We start from the raw sequence: 20111 nt of genomic DNA, 5'->3' as shown, positions 1-20111 counted from the left end.
CATGAATTTCGATATGCTGTCTCTGGCGTCTTAGCTCGGATAAACCTCGCTCAAGACAATGCTCACATGGCAAGTTCCTATGGGATAACCTATCTGGAACGGTCTTATTTGGGTCAGCCTCGCCGCCAGCAGCCTTTTAGGAACGGCTTCCCTTGTGCGCCCTCTCCTCTGATGACCTGCGTATGCAAGGACCACAGCTATGAGCCGCGCCCGTCTCTCACCTTGTTTGACCTGCCCAGAATTCTCGTGAGCTACCTCACGTCCACGATGTGTCATTCCGGCCTTGGAGTGCCTTCTCCCTGCTTTTACTGTAAGCTCCGTCCATTCTGGAACGGAGTACTGGGCCCCTGCTCTTTTCCGGCGGCTATCATTCCTTCGTCTGAATCGTCATCATTACTCATTGTTGTGCGTTAAGCCGAACTTGCAAAGCCTCGGTGGTGTCCCTGTTCCTCTCTCTGCCTTCGGTATGCAGAGCCAAGACCGTTGATCACATTTCTGTGATCGATGTACGCAATGCTTTTCTTTTTCTAGCCCACACGCCGAGACGCTGGACGCCTTGATAGATATAACGCTGCTTCAGCCGTTGGTCGTCAACCAGTTAGGGTCATCTCTTGCGCGCCATGGCTTGATGCCCTTTGGGTTCTCTTTCCGGCTCTGGTTCGCATGCTCGAGGACCTTCACAGTCTCCTCGCTCGTGGCCGCCTGTTTGTATTCTCTGATCTCGCTATATGCAGATTTGGTAGACTCGCGAAGGGCGGAGAGTGTCACTTCGGCTACGTGGGCTCGTTAGCGCAAGACTATCGTCGGTGAGGCGGCAATCTGCATACCCGATGAAGAGGGGATAGACAGGGGCTCCATTGTCCTGGAAACGGTCGATCTCAGGTTGCGCATCTGTCATGATCATGCCGTCAGTCGGCGACTTTGGCTGGACAATCTCGGCGAGGACTTGCCTGGTGGTGGAGGTCACCCAGACGCTTGAGTGCTTGCTCGATCTCGGCCTCATCCCACTGCTCTCCTGCAGGGCCTTTCTGGTTGAGGTTTGACATGGTGGTGACAGAGCTGGGGATCAGGGTTTGGATTGTTGGTCATGCGATTCGACCGTCGTGGACTTGGAGGATCGGGACGAAGGAGTCTGTCTGGTCTTATGCTACCACACGAAGGAGCAGGAAGGGCTCGGCATCCCAGAAGACAACAATATTTGGGTTGGGGCTCTGGCAGACCACTGTGATGGTGATTGCGACTGAATAGCAAGCTTCTGTTGGAGTTTGCTGTTGAAGTTTGCCTCGGGTGTATTGATAAACTTTGGAGAAGTGATCAGAGCTTGACTACCTAGACTAGATGTTCGCCGAGGCTAGACAGTGCGCATTCAGTCTGTCTGTCAGTCAACCGGTCTTGTCAATCGCCATAGCTGTGACGAGTGTCACCGTACCCAGGTAGTTTCCAAGGTTGGGTTGCAGCCAATTCTCGCCTACCCCCAGCTTTCCTGTCTGCTCACCTCCTGGCTCCGCCCCTGCTGCAACCACGATAAGAGGGTCGGGTGGGCTGATAAGCACCTGCCTGGGAAGAACGTTCCACCGAAAGTGAACAGCTCCTGCAGAGGCTTGGTTTTCTCCGGGCTCGATCCAATCTTCTATTGACGGTTCGAGCTACCTATCCAGTCAAACTCCTGCAGCAGACTGGCCAGGCCCCCCGAAGGCAGAAAAAAAAAAAAGGACAAAGGTCACCACCCCCAAGGAAAAGTCCTGGTTCGCTCGCTGGCCTTGACCTTGACTCGACTGCCGTACCACCCTCTCACTCCCTCGACACGGTGACAAAACCCTGCAAACACACTCAAAGGCAGACCACCGGTCCCGAGCTTCTTCACACCTGGGCTCTCTCCTGCTGCACGTTGCGACACGCCTAAGCCTGGACTTGCCTGACGGCTCAGGCAGACTCGACCAATCAACCCGCCTGCCAGACCGGCTCGCAGTCCCACCTTAGTCCACGCGAGGTTGCAGCATGGACCGGATGATTGGCTGGGCCGATGACAGCGTACCAAGCGGACTTCCAAGCATCGCTCACGACGACAACACAGTTCCAGTTGGCACTGTCCAGCCATCTCATGCCTCATACCATCCACACCATCCATCCCACCCCTTCTCTCAACCTCCTGCACAACATCACCATCCTGCTGTCGCAGGTGGTTATGGACATCAGCATTGGCAGCCTGTCCAGCCGCCACATGTGAACAGCGTGCAGCAGCAGCAGCAGCAGCAACAGCAACAGCAGCAGCAGCAACAGCAACAGCAGCAGCAGCAGCATCAGCCGCAGCAGCATCAACAGCAGCAACAGTTGCCGCCATCTCGCCCAGCCTCGACGATCCCGATACCAGTTTCTACGCCGGTGCCTGTGTCCCTTCCTCCAACTGCACCGACCTCGTCGACGCCCGTGCCCGCGCCGCAGTCCCAACCTCAAACTCAGCCGCGACAAACGAAGAAGCGAAAGCTGAACGATCAGAGGCAACAGCAGCAGCAACAGCAGCAGCAACAACAGCAGCAAGCGTCTGCTGGCCCATCCACATCCACCACAGATCGGCTGGGTCTTCTGCAGACAAATCTGCCATCGCCGGCTCCTTCGGCATCGGTGCCAACTCCTCCCCCTCCAGCGAATCAACAGGCCGCTCAGTCCACCCCCACGGTAGCCACGTCCTCAAAGCAGAGCGCCCCACCCCAGACGCCTCAAAATTGGTCTGTCGCAGGCCCTTCGAGTGCCCAACGAACCTCATCCTCCGCAATGCCTACCTCTCCTGCGCCGGCATTGGCACCTCCTCCTGAAGGCATCTATCGAACATTCGAAGACCTTTTGACTGCCGTACAGCGTGTGGCAAAGGACCAGGGATATGGAGTCGTGAAGCTTCGATCCAGCAATTATCGTGAGGGCAAGCCAACTCGCTTCGACCTGGTGTGTGATCGTGGAGGAGTCAAGTACAGCAGTACGGCAAAGAAGCGCAACCCCAGCACGCGCAAGGTAGATTGTCCGTGGCGTGGAAAAGCTGTGTGCGAAGTGCAGCTGGGAAATCAATGGCGCTTCGTCGTTCAAGAGGCACGACACAATCACGAACCTCGCGTGCCTACCGCCCCGCCTGGGCAAGAGAACACGCCCGTTGCACAGAGCATTAGAAGCTTGACCAACAAGATCGACCGCATGACCCACGAGATGACTCAGGGCTTCACCAGATTAGAGTCTCGCCTAGAAAGCATGGAGAAGCGGATCGAATCTTTTGAGCAAAATCAACAGAGCCAATTGAACCAGCAAGGTCAACAGACTCAGCAGAGCCAACAGAATCATCACAACCACATGATTCAAAACCGCGTTCCCATGATGAGCGCACCTCCTGGTATTTTGGACGGTAGGATGAACCAAATGGAAGCCCGCATGGAAGCTATTGAGCGGGGAGGCATGGACATGCAACTGGGCGACATGGATGCGACCACAAGACTGCTCACGGGTTCGACCATGTAATAATTGGGGAATTAGTCGGAAGCAACACTGTTGGTTGACGCCAGCTGATGATGCCAGCACACTGATGGCGCCGTGCGAGGTTACCACATACGGCTATGTACATTTTCAACGCTCGACGAGACATTCGGAAACCTGTCGTGTAACTGGAGCTGAGCAAGGCCAATTTTTCGACACAACGTCAATTCATGCGCATTGCAAGGGAGGACTACGGAGTATAGGATTGCCTGTTGATGTTGTATTCACGGAAGCTGATTACGGAAGGTGGGCCTGAGGCGTTCCTTCGACAGCCAGCCTTCCATCTCAGGCGTAGTGGTCTGTGGCGAGACTGAGAGTGATTTCATTTCAGAGGCGCAAGGCTGCAACACGGCGTCAGGTGTAAGGACAGCACCAGTATGACTTGTCCGGGGTCTATCGACTGCATGTAGATGTTGGAACCAAAGGGAAATCTTAAATGTATATATTTACCGCGGTCCAGGGAATCCGCGCCTACCCAGAGCAACACTGCAGCTCGCCACTTCTCTGGCTTCAAACGACGTGACTAGGCCCTTGATCACGTATGACCCCTCCAACACAGAAACCAGTGCCTCCGTCGTTGCGTATGCCAACATAGTTTGTAGCGATAAGCTTTGCACAGTCACGTAGGTGGCATACGACTTTACAGCGGACAAGGACAAATGAACAGCGTCGCAGTGATTGGGATCCCCCAAGTTCTTCAAGGGCTGATATTTGAATTAAATTTCGAAAGTCGGCCACAATCGTTGCAGGACGCGGTGTAACCACTCACTAGGAGACAGGAGTGTACTCTGCAATGTCCTCGCGCCATGGACTGCCCAGGCTGGCATAGTAGCAACACATGAGTTTCGTTTGGGATATGATGCCCTGGAACCTGTCACTTGCGAGTGTACATCTACGGAGTAACGGCCAGGCATATAGTGTTCGGCCGACACTGAACACAGTGTGGAATGCCACTCCCGGGATGCGCCGTCCCTTTGGGATGGCACCCCGGGCTCCGTGCCGTCTGTCGGTATAGGCCGATCTCACACCTTGGCTTCCGGAAACCGCTGAGATCGGACGGCTCTCACAAGCGTGAGTGGCTGGAGTCGCACTGTCGCATGCAAGGGCGGCTGGCCGGAGGGTGCTGCTGGCTTCGCTGAGCAGGGGAACGGGGCTGGTCCCATATTTGCAAATGCTTCTTCCGACGATCTCCCTCATCGCTAGATTGTGTAGATCTTGTCGTGGGTTTTCTAGGACTTATACGAGTACAGGTTCAACTTCTGGGACCTACTTGCCCCGGGAGAAAATTATATAGCGTAAGTCGGAAATCTGTGATGGCCAGAACCTCAGATTAAAGAGAAATTGTGCCTGGCCCAGCCATAGCCTTTAGAAAAATCACTCCTGGCAACATATCCAGACGAGTAGTTGAAGAACTCAAGTTCCCCTCGCGTATTTCCTGCGTCTCAAAAACGAGGATCGCCAGCGAGTCATCGGTAATGATGATCTGCGCCGGCTGCTTCGCGAAATGGTGGTGACAAAAGCACCCAGTATCTCTTCGTCAAGGACGGTTTCTCCTTCACTCACTGTTGCTTTCACGCGGTAAACCAGACAACAAAGGTCAACTGCAGGGTTCCTTGGGTTTATCTCGTCACAACAATATTATCAACAGGCCGACCTTGACAGGGGAGACGAAACGTATCCGCGCGGGAGTCGGTCGCGCGCGCCATAATGGGTGCATCCAGTGCCCGGGCCGACGCATTCATGTCATAATCGCCCATAGGGCAGTCCCCCGAGTCCCGGCGAGGCTGCTTGGGGCTAGGCGTCGTTCCCTCGTAGACCGAGCCAAAGTAAGCCGGTGCTGATGTCTTTTCCGAGGCCGAGGGCGATTTGAGCGGGAGTGGAGCCAGGAAAGTGGGAGCAAGCCGCGCGGGAAGAAGTCTGGGATCTTAAGGGGGGCCCGCTAAATACAGTGGTGGGCCGTCAGACGACTGTCCAATTGGGTCGTGGGTGATTTCAAATGGCTTTGTCAATCACCAAGACTCAGCATTCTCAAATCGTAGAAAGAGTCCCCGACGGGTACTTTTTTTTTAACAAAAAAATATCTCTACATCATAATACTCGTTCTGTTCGAAGCTCATGCGGATGATCCTGTTTGACGTTGGATTTCCATTCTGTTGATGTCGAGTGTGTCCTCGAACTCTGAAGATCTCACTTCCCATGCGCTGCATTCACTCGGCTAAGAGGGCTTCTATACATTTTGTGCGGAGTTTTGTGCGAAGTCTACAAAAGAATACTTCTCGTCGCTCAAATTTGACAGAGTCCGGTCAAAGGCCCATTAAAGAAGCTCGTGTGTCCTCAACTTGCACGCGACGAAGCTCATCTCTTCTACCCCGTCTCGGCTCAGGACGCCGCGCCTTCAGCATCATGCAGGAGAAACCAGAAGAAGTTTCCGCACAAAAAGTGCCAGGCGACGTGGAGTCCCAATGCCCCAAGGGGACCGTATCTGGCGAGGCTGAGGCTTCAAGTTCCACTCAGTCGAAATCAGAACCAGCCTTGCCGCCGTTGTCTGGTCACGAATTTAAGCAATACAACCGGTTGGCTGAGCATATGAATTATTTCGTGAGCTGATTCTATTATTTTCTAATACTTGTGCTCCCCTGGAATCTGTGTCTAATTCTATATCCAGCACGAACACTTCCGTCAGACATGGAATCTGCTCTACACCGCAGCCTCTTCCGGCCGCAGGCCAGCTGGGATGAGCCTGAAGCAGTACATCGATCAAGGGCTGGAGTTCATTTCTCATCTCACAGCGCATCACAACATTGAGGAGACATACATATTTCCTATCCTAGCCCGTAAAATGTCTGACTTCCAGAGCAACGGCAAGGGGAAGCGCGCTGCCGAGCTCCTCCAGCAGCACAAGGAAATCCACAAGGGGATGGATTTGATGCAGGAATACCTGAGCAAATGCCGAAATCGGGAGCTCGACTTGGAGATGTCGGTGTTGAAGGCTAAGATGGACACCTGGGGTGGTGTCCTGTGGAAGCACCTCGACCAGGAGGTGGAGACGCTGGGGGCAGAGAACATGCGCAAGTACTGGACGATCGAGGAGATTCGGAAGATCCCGATGTGAGACAGACTTGTTCGTGTGTTTGTCGGCGGACAAAGGAAAAGTGTTTCTGCACGCAATCGGAGCTGTTGTGACATCGTGTATTGACGGGCTGAGCCTTAAGCCTTTCCCTCGACAACGACCTTCTCGATGATGACCAGCTTATCACCAGTGTCCTCCGCATTTGATGTATTGTTGGTTTCGGTCTGCGTCAGGGGCCAGCGGATCCCGTCAGAGATGATACCAGAGCCAAGGAAGTGTGTTGTGATGCGGTTGAGCCTCGGTGAGTCGTCGGAGAAGGAGGTTATGGATGACCTCTCTCTTGGCTGCCTGTGTTCTCCCGCAAAAAAGATAAGGGGCGCCAATTTGGCGAAGAGGGGTCGCAGTGAAGGCATTGACAGGCAGACAATGCTGATGCTGCATTCCAGAATGCTCCACATCAGAGGGTCGGCGAGATCGTCTAGAGGCAGAGATAAGTGGGTTGGCATGCTTGACTAGGGGAACTTTGCTTACATGCAATGTCAGAGGTGTTGTAGAGGCTGTGAATATATGTTAACTTCACCGCACTCGCGAACACGGCACTAGAGTTGTCAGCCAAGATGTACTTGAAAGCATCGAAAATATCGAGGTTCATCTGTGCAGAGGAATAATGGCAAATACTTACGAACCACCAACGATGAAAAGAAGACAAGCACCAACTTTCTGCTTCCGTGGCAGCCTAAGTCTGAGGAAATATGGGAGTGGCGCTGAACACAAGACAACGTCGGTAATCATATTAATGGTTGTGCTTGCATACAGAAAGGATGGAAATCGGTAACATGTCGCTTGAGGTCTGATGGCTGGATCCCAGGCGGCCTGAATGGGAAGACATATGAAAACGGTCGCAACCACGGACGCTGCCAGCAGGGCCAATGTTATCGCCAGCATCACATACATCAGCTTGTGCAATCGATGATGTGGAAATATGCGAAAGTACGAGCTGATGATGGACAGTTTCGCAAACGCGATAGCGAAGCTGTAGAGGATGTGACCGGCCCATACGAACTCGATTATGTGTGTCACATCGATTCCTGCATCTATCAGGTCTGCTGAATGTTGGCCGAGGCCATGCATACTTGCTGTAGACAGTGTCAGCTGTCTGTACTGTGGGCTAGGGTTAATCAAATCTCGAATTACCTCCCAGAGACACCATGCAGAAAGACAAGGTGAAAGCCGTTGCGACCAATACCAAACCATCGTCAGCGGAGAGATGATGCGGTGGCATCATTTTCTTGACCAAGAGCCGGATTGCAATCACTACTGAGATGGTGGCCAGGCAGCCCAATACTACCCCGGTTGTGAGTCTTGAATGATATGAAAGGTTCAGCCCGCCCTCTTGCGCAGGGGCGCGGTCAGACTGCCGGCGAACATGATCCAGTGCGGTGTTGGCGGCAAGGCTGACGTTGATGATCCCCATGCTGTCGTAAAATGCGGCATATGAGGCGGGCAAACCCAAAGAAATGATTCTCGGCGACGGAGTGGTGGCATCCGAAGTTGGCGACTATATATATAATCTGTCAACCGAGATTTGGGATGGTAATGTCTTGAGAAGAAGGGGAGCGCGCGTCCTTGTTCCAGCGTCTGAATGGAGTCCTGGCCAGGCTCTGAACCCCTCAAGAAACCCGCGTCCGTGATTCAAGGATTAATAGCTCGCTCTGGTACGTGATGCGGTGGATGGTTTGTCCTTGAACAAGATCGAATAACAGAAGCGATCACACCAGATGGAAACCATATAGTCCAAGAAAGTTACAAGGCAATATGAGACGGGCTAATGACTTTAGAACAGTGGGAAGCACTCGCTGGCGCGGGATATCACGTTTCGTCGAAGACAGCCAGACGCACGAGGGAACTCAGAAGCCGAAATCACACCGACGTGCTTGTTTCTCGCCCCATACAAGCCAAAGTATTGTATAGTGCGCGGGTAGGGCCAGGCATGGAGAAAAGACAATCGCCATTCCGGGTGAGATTTTGGTAAGTTCTTTGCGCGTGAAAGCGCTGGCGGCATGCTTTGAAGAGCAAGTAGAATAGTGGACGGCGGGAGCTCTTCTGAACTGCCGACGGCTTTGAGAAACCGTGGAGATCAACGAATGACCCGCCGCTTGGAGCTTCTTGGGCTCTCATGCCATGAGTCGACGCGATAGCGGATCGCCGAAGGCAGCATACCAAGTGTAAGCGTCTGTCACAAATGTCCTTGGAGAGCCTAGCGTGTTGAGAACCAAGCTTAAGCTTTGTGCCCAACTTCCGAGGGCATCATGGTGGACTGCGCTCCTACTTGTCAGCGGGCATCGTCTGATAGCTTGTTTGGAGGTTCGGAATGCCATTAAAGACGAAGTTTAGTCTACAGGGATCCTGGATCTCAAGCCCAGTGTTTGATCAAGAAACAGTGGTACAAACCTAGAGAACGGACATTGTGATCCGTCTCAATAAGATTTCACATGCCAGCTCCACCACCCCGGCGAGAAGTGTTTGGCATACATAGAGGTTTCGATGCGAACGAGTGATCATGTCTCTTGGCGTTCCAAAGGCCACGTTGAACCAGTGTTTGGCCAACACTATAGTGGAAATATTTATGAGCTCCGACTTTCGACCGCCGGGGAATTTCTCCTGTCAACCTTGCAGGAGAAAATCATACTTGCAGATCATACTTGCTCTGCAAGTATAGCTCGACGGAAGTTCCGCGGTGATAATCCACAGCACGGTACTCTTGCTTGGAAGGACTATAGCTGGCTTGAAGCAAGGATTGGACTTGGGGAAACACCCGAGAGCGAACGACACGTGGTGGATTTGAGACTTCCGGGGTCGATGACGGCTCTGGCATAACCCGGCCGCGGCACTCTAGAGCCATGCCATCATCGTAGTCATCTTCTTTAAAAAGCCTCACTACGGCTGGTGTCTCCTTGGAATTTCGAGAACGACAAGAGGTGGACGTACTCAGAGCCACCAGTGTGTGTTCCGGACCGTCCAAGGCTGGGTACTGCATGCAGCGAGGATTTTATATTGCCGGTGTCTCGGTAAAACACTGCTAGCTATAAGATCAAACAGCGAAGGAAGTTCGAACGAAATGACAAGTGCTGATGTCCGCGTCCGTGTAAGACTTCGGATTGTAGGTCTCCAGGTGTAATCGAGGTTGAGTTGATGACATAGGGTGGTACTCTAGGTGGGCCCCACCATGCAGTCCATGTGGAACCATATTGAGCTGGTAGGGCTTATCTTATCGCCGACCCCGCCGTACTTTGGGAGCTCCTGTCATCTAAGCTTCAGTGGTCAAGGCACCTAAGGTTCGCCGTCGTTTTGTTTGAGGCTCAATGCGACATCGCTACCTCAACCTCAACTTTCCAAGAGCCTCCCGACCTTGGAGAGAATAGAACCACCACTTTACGACCTTTCAAACTCTGCCTACTTATTTCTTTCCCACGGGGAGACTTTTGAATCTCCATCTTTCGCCATACCCAACAAAACTCCACCCCCTGCGTTCCCCTCACACGACTCGCCAAGATGGAGGCAACAACCGCCCTCCAAGACTGGGAGCTTCAGAACAAAATCGAGCTCATCGACCCCACCCGCGATTCTCTCTACAACTTTGACGCCGACAGCCAAAAGGCCCTGCAGGAGAAGAAGCTATGGAAGAGCGATCCCAACCACTTCAAGAAGGTGCGCATTAGCGCCGTCGCCCTCATCAAGATGGTCATGCATGCGCGGTCGGGCGGCAACATCGAGATCATGGGCCTGATGCAAGGTTACGTGGAGAACGGCGCACTGGTGATTACCGACGCCTTCCGCCTCCCGGTGGAGGGCACCGAGACGCGAGTCAACGCCCAGGACGAGGCCAACGAGTACATGGTTGAGTTCCCGCGGCTGTGCAGAGAGCAAGGCTCACGGCAGGAGAACTTGGTGGGATGGTATCACAGCCACCCTGGCTATGGCTGCTGGCTGTCAGGCATCGACGTCGGTACCCAGGCTCAGTGGCAGAAGTACAACGACCCTTTCGTCGCGGTGGTCATTGACCCCCACCGCACCATTGCCGCGGGCAAGGTTGAGATTGGCGCATTCAGGACATACCCCGAAGATTACAAGCCCGCTGGTAATGCTGATTCGGAGTCCTTCCAGGCCGTGCCGCTGGCCAAGGCGGAGGATTTTGGTGCGCATGCAAGTCGGTACTACAGTCTGGAGGTGGAGACGTTCAAGAGCACGCTGGAGGCGCACCTGTTGGATCTGCTGTGGAACAAGTACTGGGTCCAGACGCTGTCGGCGAACCCACTCATCACGAATCGCGATTTTGGAAGCAAGCTCATGCAAGACCTTGGCTCAAAGGTCAAGCAGCTCAACTCTACCATGCAGCGCAAGAGCAGGACCGGCGCGCAGATGGGCTCTTCTATCCTACTGGGTGCTGATAGGGACAACAGCGTGGACCAGAACGTCGACAAGCTCGCTCGAGACGCGAAGCAGATTGCCGCCAAGGAGAAGACTGGCCTGATGGCTGTGCAGGTGAAGGCGAAGCTCTTCAATGATTTGGGCACTGAGTCGTAAAAGGTGGTAATTTGGTCCGACTGGAGGACAGGGCACGATGAGGTGCTAGACTACGACACGCTTTGACGAGCAATATCTTGATGAGACGACGATGCCCCAAGCTTGTGCAAGAGCTTGCAAGGGGACTGCATACAGAGACGGCGTTTAGATGGAAAACCAAATCGTTGGCTTCGAGGCGATTGTCTATTTTCTTAGATGCGAATATGTACAATAATGATGATACACCAGATCACATTGGGAAGCGACGGCAGAGTCTGTCGTGCCAAACACCTCATTGCTGTGAACCGTTCGGCTTTTTAGTACCATTTGAGTCTCCGGGCTTGGCCCAGGACCGACCCAACTTTTGCTCAACTTCGGCCATCCCAGCGCCAACTCTGGCACTATGCGCCTGGCTTCTGAGTGGATGAGGCACAGGCTCGCCGCAATAAAAAGGCCCAGCCGTATCGCGGATATCACTGGGAATATCGCCACGCGTAGGCCTCTTGAGTCGGTTTGGTACCGAGTTCAAGGCCTGTCTCATCCTCGTCTCATTCTGCAAAGCCATCAGACTCTTCAAGTGGGCTTCGACTTCATCGGCAGACATGCGTGTCTGGAAAGGAACGGGCGGGAAATCCTCATTTTCAACATGGATAGGCGGGACACGCTTGTTTTCAGTAGGCCTTGGTCTTGACATCTGGCCAGGTCTGTCTGTCGGGTGATGTGTGGCTGTTCGTGTGTTAAGACTCTCAGGCCTACTAACGCTGGCCTCTTTTCCAAAAGCTCCCTCTTCGACTGCTGGCCATGAGTCGCTGGCCGGCTGAGTCCTCGGCCGCTTCTCAATGCGCTTCTCTGAAGGAGGAGCGTGGGGAGAATCGGACTGTCTCCCGTCCGAGAGGCGGTAGTAGCCATCCTTGAAGGCCTTGGGGCTGATGAACTGACTGGGCGGCCGTCTTTTCTTGTCTTGGTCGGGGACTCTCTCTGGCGGCGGCTGAGACACGAAAGGTCCTAGCTCTGGTACGGATGACTCAGGGTGTATCGGCCTTAAGAACTTCTCAGCTTTCTTCGGGGTAAACGTCGACTCATCTTCGTGGAGCCGTATCTTCACATTCCGAGGCTCGCTCACCTTTTCCTCGGGCGTTTCGCGATATCCGTCCGTTGGGCCCCCCATGTATCTGGCTTGTAGAAGCTCGCGCTTTCGTTGCTTTGCTGCCCTGCTAGCCTCAGCCGCGAGCTTTCCTTCTTCGTCTGCGGCAGCCTTGCGCGCTACTCTGAGGCGCCGGAGCGATTCTTCACGGCCCAGGAGCACCATCACAGGGACGACCGACAGCCCAGGCATCCCAACGAGGAGACCCCACCGTAGAAACTTCCATCCAGCGCCGTTATCCATGATGTGATCTTTCTCAGTGTTGTAATACGTGACAGAGTCAGCAAGTTCCTTGGCCTTGGTGCCGACATTCTCCAAAGTCCACTTGTCTTCTGACAGCTCGTCCAGTAGATTCCTGAGCTGCAGTAGTACCTTGGAAATGTCCATGTTCAAGATTTTCTTAGTTTTTTGCATCATTTTAATGCGGTTCATACCGGTTTGCAACTCCATGAAGCTGCTCTTGTAAGCCGGGGTCGACGGTGGCCAGAAAGCATACAGGTTATCACTAATGAACTGCCGATGATTGCCCACAGGGCCTTTCGAAGCTTTGAGGACCTCGTGGATATATTTCTCCGTGAGCTCCTCCGGTTGGCGCTTCATATCTATGCGCTTTTCGGGTTTGTCTCCAACGACTTCCGCCACGGCTTCCGATACCGAACCTTTGGACAAGTCCTGTTTGAGCCGCTCCAGCTCAGATTGTATTGGCTTGAGGATCCGGTTACTCAGGGTGATAGGATCCGGTATGTCACCACTTATCAATTCACGTGTGAATCGACTCTGGAAGAACTTGAGCTTCGCCAGATCGACTACTATGTCTCCTCGTGTGAACTTCAAGGTAAACTGTCCTTTGTCAGCGGCAGACCTATAGCGTTGCCAGGGATGATCTGACTTACATTTTGCTTCATCTCCTCCAGTGTCATTCTTCCCCTCTTGTCCAGATGTGGCCGATTTTGCAGGCTAGGATCCCAGCCAAGCAAGACCGAGAAATTGAGCAGGGTCTCAGGCATGATGTTGTTGTCACGGAAGACCGATATCCCGATATTATCAATGTCCCTCTTGCTTAGCTTTTGCCGTTGATGGTCCACAAGCAGGCCTACGTGTGCAAAATTAGGGGGTTGCCAACCGAATGCGTTGTATAGCTCGACGTGCTTGGGGGTTGATATGAGCCACTCGGCACCACGTATGACGTGAGTTATCTCCATGAAATGGTCGTCCACTACGTTCGCGAAGTGGTAGGTGGGGAAGCCATCGCTCTTCATGATGATGAAGTTGTCCTCGCGCTCGGCCTTCTTGTAAGCGCCGTAGACCAGGTCTGGCGCAGATACCGGGACGTCGGATGTCTTGAACCGTACGACGTGCGGCTCGCCGTTTGCAGCTCGCCTGTCAGACTCAGACTTCGATATGCCCATGCATGTGCCGGGGTAATGAGCCGTGGCGCCGCTGGAGGTGGCTTGCTGTAGGTTGAACTCGAGGTCCTCCTTTGTGCAGAAACAACGGAAAGCACGGTCTTTTTCCAAGAGCACGTCCACATGGTTCCTGTACAGTTCAAGTCGTTCAGATTGCTTGTACGGGCCAAAAGGCCCTCCCTTGTCGGGACCTTCAGCCCAGGTCAGGCCAGCCCACTGCATATCTTGATACAGACGTGACTCCGCATCATGGACGAATCGTGTCTGGTCGGTGTCCTCAAGGCGAATAATAAACTGGCCACCGGTGGCTTGCGCTAGCAAATAATTGAAAAGTGCCGTTCGTAGAGACCCGAGATGAAGGTAGCCTGTTGGTGACGGCGCGAACCGGGTTCGTGCTGGAGACTCGGGCAGGCTCCATATTGGTTTTTGATTTTGACTCGGCTTTCCAATCAGCGCATAGTGCCGTACTTGATTAAACCGTGAGGAAAGGCATCCTGCGTGTAGCCGCCTCCTCAGGAGCAGTAGGTTGCTCATTTCGCATGAGGTCGGGGCATGAAGGGTGTGTCGTCCGAGTCTCAAGTGAGGCGATGTGAGAAAATCTTCGGGTTCTATGAAGCATGAGGGTTCACCAAAGCGTTTGGACACATGACTGTAATGATCGCCGCAAGACAAACTCAGATGTGATCCGAAAGGGAAATTCAAACTGGTAAAGAAACAGAATCGCACACAGTGACCTCTCTCATGCTATAGCTAAATGATCAATGATGTTGCAAATTGGGATTTCAGCAGGTGTTCTTCGTCTACGGTACCGCCCGGGCAAGCTAAGCACGCTAGTCCACGGCTCCTGCCGGCCACGCGCCGGCGACGCCGCCCAGAATAGGAAAGCGGTCAAAAGCCGGCCGCACGGCGGCAGAATCCGGTGCCGTGGAATACTTAAACCCTTGCTACCATTGCCCTTTTCCCTGTTTCCTCTCTTTCCTCTCCAGCTCTCTTTGCCTTTTGTACGTTGGCCCCTAACATGATCATCATCATCAGACTCCTTTCTCGTTACTGTTCTCTGCTAACCGTATTTCTTCCGCCGATCAGGGCTTAGATCAAGTGTAGTATCTGTTCTTTTCAGTTTAATCTCTGAAAGTGCTCTACGGAGTACAATCGTGATTATTCTAATTTTTTTACCCTGGGGGATGGTCCTCTGAGCTTGCTCACGGCCGACCTCCACTGTGTCCTCGGTATCACACTGCCTCCGAGTGACGCGAACCTCATTTCATTGCACTCTCATGGCTTGCCTGGGATGCGAAGAAGGAGTACCCTTTTAGCATACGGTCGCGTCACCCAACGCTACAAACTTGCTCGTTTCTGGCCCGCCATCTTGGTGACGAGCTGAGCGTCAGTGGTTTGGCACCAGTTCTGCTTGGTCTGATGCGCGTTCTACTGGCTGCTAGACAGTGGGATCAACATGAACAGGGTCATCAGTGCCCAGTCGCAAATTGGGCAGCCTATACGAGTACAGCTGGCGTTGCGGGAGGCGAGGGGGTGCTGAGCCTCTTGTGCTTCACACATTGATGACGGTCGTTGGCGCGTGAGTCGACAAACTCGACTGAAGGCACTACCTTTGATTTCACCTCCAGTGGCACGATCTTCAGCAGTGAGATGATTCCGGTGCAATTACTTCGTAAAACATCACTGTCGAGGCGAACTGGGGATACACAGCAAGACTCCTGACGCTCCTAGTGACCAGGTTCAACATGGGAAAGCGATCTCGAGAGCCGTTGCATCAAATGTATGTGTGAAAAGCGAAGAAATGACATCTCCGCCACATTGACTTTCTTGCATTTAGTCAGCCCTACCAGTTGGGGAGCATACATGTCCAATTGAGCGCGGACAATGACATCTCAGGTTACCTAGCCTGAATAGCTTGGCAAGTGGCATGTGATAGGACCTAGGTAGTGACCTGCAAGGGTACCTGATCATGACCGGCAACCTCTGAAACGCGAACTTGCGTTACCTGGCAAACCAGACACCGTACATTGATTAACAGACAGTCGGACGAGTACGTACCCCGATCTGCCTTAGGCAGGCGAGTGTCAACGTGGATATGTGAAATGTGAAAATCTGCACTGGTTGAGTTGGAGAGAAGTTGGAGCGTGGGGTAAGCCTGTGCCCGGGCATGGGATGCTCTTTCATCTGCAGCCAGCTGAAAGATTATGGATTTTCCATCCTCTGCATCATCGGAATTTACTTCGCGTCGAGGCAACTTTGTCTAGGATACCACCCCTTTCCCATTCACTTCTTGAGCGCTTGACCCATTGCCCTTTTGTTGCCTCAGCAGCCAGCCGGCTTTCAATTTTGGAGTCACCTCTTTCGCCATAAGAAGGCTTGCCCCGCCAAAACTCCGTTATTTGTCGCCGAGTTTTCCTCTGCTCTCGAAAGTCAGCGAACATCGTGAAACAGACCAAATATGGATAGTGGCGGCGCCAGTAATGGTCCCGGGGGCCAAGAAGATGTTGATCTTTACGGTGAGCAGTACTGTTCGGCGCCAAATAATACAAGATATACCACTTGGTTTGGAACCTCAGCATCGGAGCCCAGACTAACCAGACTGCAGAGCTGCTCGGAGTGGAGAGGACAGCAACCCCAGACCAGATCAAGAAGGCCTACAGGAAGGTGCGCGTTCTCATTTCCACAAGGACCATCGCATCAACTGCACATGCTGACCTTCTCTGACTACAGGCTGCCCTGCAACACCATCCTGACAAAGTTCCAGAGGACCGCCGCGAGGAAGCCGAGGCTAAGTTCAAGCAAGCCACCCAAGCCTACGAAATCCTCCGTGACGATGAGAAGCGCGAGATGTATGACCAGTACGGCATGGCCGCCTTCGACCCCTCCCGAGGCGGCGGTCCCGGCGGTGCCGAAGTCGATCTGAATGACATCTTGGCGCAAATGTTCGGCATGGGCGTTGGCGGCGGAGCAGGCGGACCAAGACGCCCGAGGCGCGGCCGCGACGAAGAGCAGCAGTACAAGGTGACGCTGGAGGAGCTTTACAAGGGCAAGACCGTCAAGTTCTCGGCGAACAAGAAGGTCCACTGCAGCCAGTGCAAGGGCTCGGGCGGCAAGGACAAGGTCAAGCCACAGACATGCGACCGCTGCAAAGGCAACGGCTTCCAGGAGGCCTTCCAACAGATTGGACCAGGAATGGTCCGCAGGGCTCAGGTGCAGTGTGATCACTGCCAGGGCTCAGGGAACTACTACAAGGAGAAGGACCGCTGCAAGAAGTGCAAGGGCAAGCGCATTGTTGACGAGATCAAGCCTCTGGAGATCTACATTCCTCGAGGCTCCATGCAAGGCAAGCAGATCAAGCTGGAGGGTGAGGCCGACCAGGCCCCCGACCAGACGCCCGGGGATATCATATTCACGCTCGTCGAGGAGCCGCACGACGTTTTCACGAGGATTGGCCAGGACTTGTCTGCCGACCTCAACGTCACCCTTGCTGAGTCTCTTTCTGGATTCTCAAGAGTAGTTCTGAAGCATCTGGACGGGCGCGGAATCCACATCGACTTTCCCCGCGGCAAGATCTTGCGGCCGAACGAGGTCATCAAGGTGGCCGGGGAGGGTATGCCGGTTGAGAGGGGCGAAACGAAGGGTGACCTTTTCCTGATCGCCAAGATCGAGTTCCCTGAGAACGGGTGGCTGAGCGACGAGAAGTCGTACGAGGCTCTGCAGAAGCTGCTGCCTCCTCCTGCGGCCCCCATCGTCACCGAGGAGGTTGATGAGGTGGACTATGAAGAGGACGTGGACATCGAGGAGGTGAGAAGTGCCCCCGTGAAAGACCCAACCGAAGCAATGATTGTGTAACTGACTTTATATTCTACAACAACAGATGGGCGCCCACTCTGGAGACCCACGTTTCGGTGGCGACTGGGAGGATATGGAGGATGAAGAGGGAACTACACAATGCGCCACTCAGTAAATATTCTCAGGGAAGCGTGGAGTTTTCAAATCTATGAGCACGGCCGGGCGGGTCCGGTGCATTCTGGTCTGCAGTCACCAGGCACTGGGAACGGGCACTGCGAAAGTGAAGGGTTACTTATTCTGTACAGATTGTTGGATGCAAAACCACGGCAGGTAGAGCGAGAGAGCATCCGACCCGATAGACCAAATGAAGAACAGCTGGTGGCCCCAGCATTTATGACTGCACTCCTCAACCAGTCGGCCGCCTCGTAAGAGCGCATCAATTGTTCCAATGAGTCTCCAGCTTTACGGACGAGAATTTGATCTATCGATGCACAACTCCATGAAACTGGTGCGGCCGCTGGGATCTCAGATTTTCGCTGAGTACTTAACAGATGTGGAAAGGGAACAGTGCTTGTACATCTATAAAATAAATCCAAGCATCTTCAAGGATACGAAGAAAATCTATGAAACCCAATCAGATTATCCTGTATGAGGGTATTCCATAGGAGGTAATCCCCAGGAGGTTATCCTAGCAGAGGCCATCCCGTAGAGGTTATCCCACTGAAGATTCTCCCACAGTAGGGTATTCCACTAAAAGTTGAGTCTTCCCCATTAGAGATTAGCCCCGTGGAAGGATATGCTGGTCAAGTTTCACTCTTCTCTTTGCTTCGGGGGCTGCTTATCTTATCTCCATGTGACCTCGAAATGTGGCTCCAGGCGTGGCGGTGTCCCAAGCGCCACAGGAAGAAGCCCTGAGGTGAAAAAATTCCCGTTCTGTTTGGCGCGCTCAGAAGTCTTCTGCGCTGCAGCTACTCGACGACGACCCTTTCCACCCAACCCACCCATCCACCCACCCAGCAACCGTCAGAGAACTCACGCCAAACTCTGTCAAGGTATGCTCCTTTTGTCAACGTCAATTTGTCTCTGTGATACTGACATCAATCAAGATGGTTGCCGCAAAGAAGCACGTCCCTATCGTGAAGAAGCGTACGTCCCACCGATTCCGCAGAGACCCCCTCCCCATGGTCACGATCCTTTGAGCGAATGCGACAACGACAAGTGATTTTGCATCGACGTCCATACAATGCCTTGCTATTTTCAATCGCACCACCACCATATGATCTTCGCACGCCGGGATAGTGGGGCCAAAATATTGACGGAATTTCTTGTTTACAGGCACGAAGCTCTTCAACCGCCACCAGAGCGACCGCTTCAAGTGTGTCGACCGATCATGGCGCAAGCCTAAGGGTATCGACAACCGTGTCCGCAGACGGTTCAGGGGCAACACTGCCATGCCCTCGGTACGTTCCCGACAATCAGACTATTTGCGTGGAAATTGGCGAACAGAGCATGGATCCATTGGGAGATGGGCAGGAATCAAGGGCTGATTTTCTGATTCTTTCTACGACAACAGATCGGCTATGGCTCCAACAAGAAGACCCGTCACATGATGCCCTCCGGCCACAAGGCTTTCATCGTCAACAACGTCAAGGATGTCGAGCTGCTCCTGATGCACAACAAGACCTACGCCGCTGAGTACGCCCGATGTCCCCAATCCGAGCTAGATTCGGAGAGAGGAGGAGATGAGTAAGGCAAGACTGACTTGTGTCGTAGGATCGCCCACAACGTTTCTTCCCGAAAGCGAGTCGAGATCATTGCCCGCGCGAAGCAACTGAGCGTCAAGGTCACCAACCCCAAGGCGAAGGTCACGACTGAGGTGTAAATGGTGTCGGTTTCTTGGTGATTGCATGGGAACGGTCTTGCTTTATGGTCTGCGGAAAAAACCACGATACTGGGCACACACCTCAATACCATACACATATGGTAGATGATGAATGAAGGGATTCGTCTAGTGATGGCAGTCAACGGCGTCGATTCGATGGGTCCAGATGGCTGTCTGGTGGATGCGGATTAGCATCAAAAACAAATGAAAGCATTTGAACGTCACATGTCCGGTCTCACGATCACATGGAGCTCCGTTTCTGCACTCGTCTGGTGAACTCGACGTTGGGTATCTTGGACTATGAATCATTGAGGTGACTGCCTGGTTGCCAGCCTCGGAAATCTTCCAGGAGTACTGCGCAGTCGGCCTCACTTCGACGAAGACTCCCTAGGCGAAGGTCTTAAAACAGCGATGTGAGAGACAATGATGAGCGGAAACGGACCATACCGATTGACTTATTGAGAGCCGTGAGGCCCACCTGCCTATTCGCACGAACATTTGAAAGAGAAATTCAAGCGGTCGCGATCATTCATGTTTCGCACTTTCACCTTACAATGATCCGGAAAAGCAGAGCACTTGAAGACGTTGAAAGTCATTTGCCTCTACTTTCGCTCGAGTCACATCCTACTGAGGTCGCTTCTATCGGCGACTCAGCTGGCCCTCTCATACACTGCTCCTGTGATGAACACAGTTCTTGCCTCGTCCATTCTCTCCCCCATCCTCCACCTATCAAGGCAC

General features: G+C 53.3%; 8 protein-coding genes across 8 annotated transcripts; 5 read left to right on the top strand and 3 right to left on the bottom strand.

The window, feature by feature from the left end:
- Positions 1 to 576: 576 nt before the first annotated feature.
- J7T55_007543 (uncharacterized protein) lies at positions 577 to 1046 on the bottom strand (the record flags this gene model as incomplete). Its single annotated transcript, XM_053144317.1, has 3 exons — positions 577 to 724; positions 828 to 891; positions 947 to 1046. 3 exons carry the CDS (start codon positions 1044 to 1046, stop codon positions 577 to 579), a joined length of 312 nt encoding a protein of 103 aa, XP_052993233.1.
- A 952-nt stretch (positions 1047 to 1998) lies between these two features.
- On the top strand, positions 1999 to 3501 carry J7T55_007542 (uncharacterized protein; the record flags this gene model as incomplete). The annotated part of the gene is made up of 1 exon (XM_053144316.1): positions 1999 to 3501. One exon carries the CDS (start codon positions 1999 to 2001, stop codon positions 3499 to 3501), a length of 1503 nt encoding a protein of 500 aa, XP_052993232.1.
- Positions 3502 to 5919: 2418 nt separating this feature from the next.
- Positions 5920 to 6628, top strand: J7T55_007541 (uncharacterized protein; the record flags this gene model as incomplete). The annotated part of the gene is made up of 2 exons (XM_053144314.1): positions 5920 to 6114; positions 6182 to 6628. The coding sequence occupies 2 exons, from the start codon at positions 5920 to 5922 to the stop codon at positions 6626 to 6628; spliced, it is 642 nt and encodes a 213-aa protein (XP_052993231.1).
- A 95-nt stretch (positions 6629 to 6723) lies between these two features.
- On the bottom strand, positions 6724 to 8060 carry J7T55_007540 (uncharacterized protein; the record flags this gene model as incomplete). Its single annotated transcript, XM_053144313.1, has 6 exons — positions 6724 to 7064; positions 7118 to 7185; positions 7269 to 7350; positions 7401 to 7459; positions 7539 to 7722; positions 7781 to 8060. 6 exons carry the CDS (start codon positions 8058 to 8060, stop codon positions 6724 to 6726), a joined length of 1014 nt encoding a protein of 337 aa, XP_052993230.1.
- Positions 8061 to 10138: 2078 nt separating this feature from the next.
- Positions 10139 to 11170, top strand: J7T55_007539 (cop9 signalosome complex subunit 5; the record flags this gene model as incomplete). The annotated part of the gene is made up of 1 exon (XM_053144312.1): positions 10139 to 11170. One exon carries the CDS (start codon positions 10139 to 10141, stop codon positions 11168 to 11170), a length of 1032 nt encoding a protein of 343 aa, XP_052993229.1.
- A 271-nt stretch (positions 11171 to 11441) lies between these two features.
- Positions 11442 to 14117, bottom strand: J7T55_007538 (uncharacterized protein; the record flags this gene model as incomplete). Its single annotated transcript, XM_053144311.1, has 3 exons — positions 11442 to 13121; positions 13187 to 13993; positions 14085 to 14117. 3 exons carry the CDS (start codon positions 14115 to 14117, stop codon positions 11442 to 11444), a joined length of 2520 nt encoding a protein of 839 aa, XP_052993228.1.
- A 2040-nt stretch (positions 14118 to 16157) lies between these two features.
- Positions 16158 to 17666, top strand: J7T55_007537 (uncharacterized protein; the record flags this gene model as incomplete). The annotated part of the gene is made up of 4 exons (XM_053144310.1): positions 16158 to 16215; positions 16305 to 16363; positions 16430 to 17503; positions 17577 to 17666. The coding sequence occupies 4 exons, from the start codon at positions 16158 to 16160 to the stop codon at positions 17664 to 17666; spliced, it is 1281 nt and encodes a 426-aa protein (XP_052993227.1).
- A 931-nt stretch (positions 17667 to 18597) lies between these two features.
- Positions 18598 to 19373, top strand: J7T55_007536 (60s ribosomal protein l32; the record flags this gene model as incomplete). The annotated part of the gene is made up of 4 exons (XM_053144309.1): positions 18598 to 18637; positions 18827 to 18951; positions 19065 to 19186; positions 19265 to 19373. The coding sequence occupies 4 exons, from the start codon at positions 18598 to 18600 to the stop codon at positions 19371 to 19373; spliced, it is 396 nt and encodes a 131-aa protein (XP_052993226.1).
- Between the last annotated feature and the right edge of the window lie 738 nt (positions 19374 to 20111).

The sequence above is a fragment of the Diaporthe amygdali genome, assembly GCF_026229845.1.
Source record: "Diaporthe amygdali strain CAA958 chromosome Unknown NODE_16_length_960263_cov_65_539585, whole genome shotgun sequence".
Taxonomy (NCBI): Eukaryota; Fungi; Ascomycota; class Sordariomycetes; order Diaporthales; family Diaporthaceae; genus Diaporthe; species Diaporthe amygdali.
This window is presented reverse-complemented; position numbering and strand designations above follow the sequence as displayed.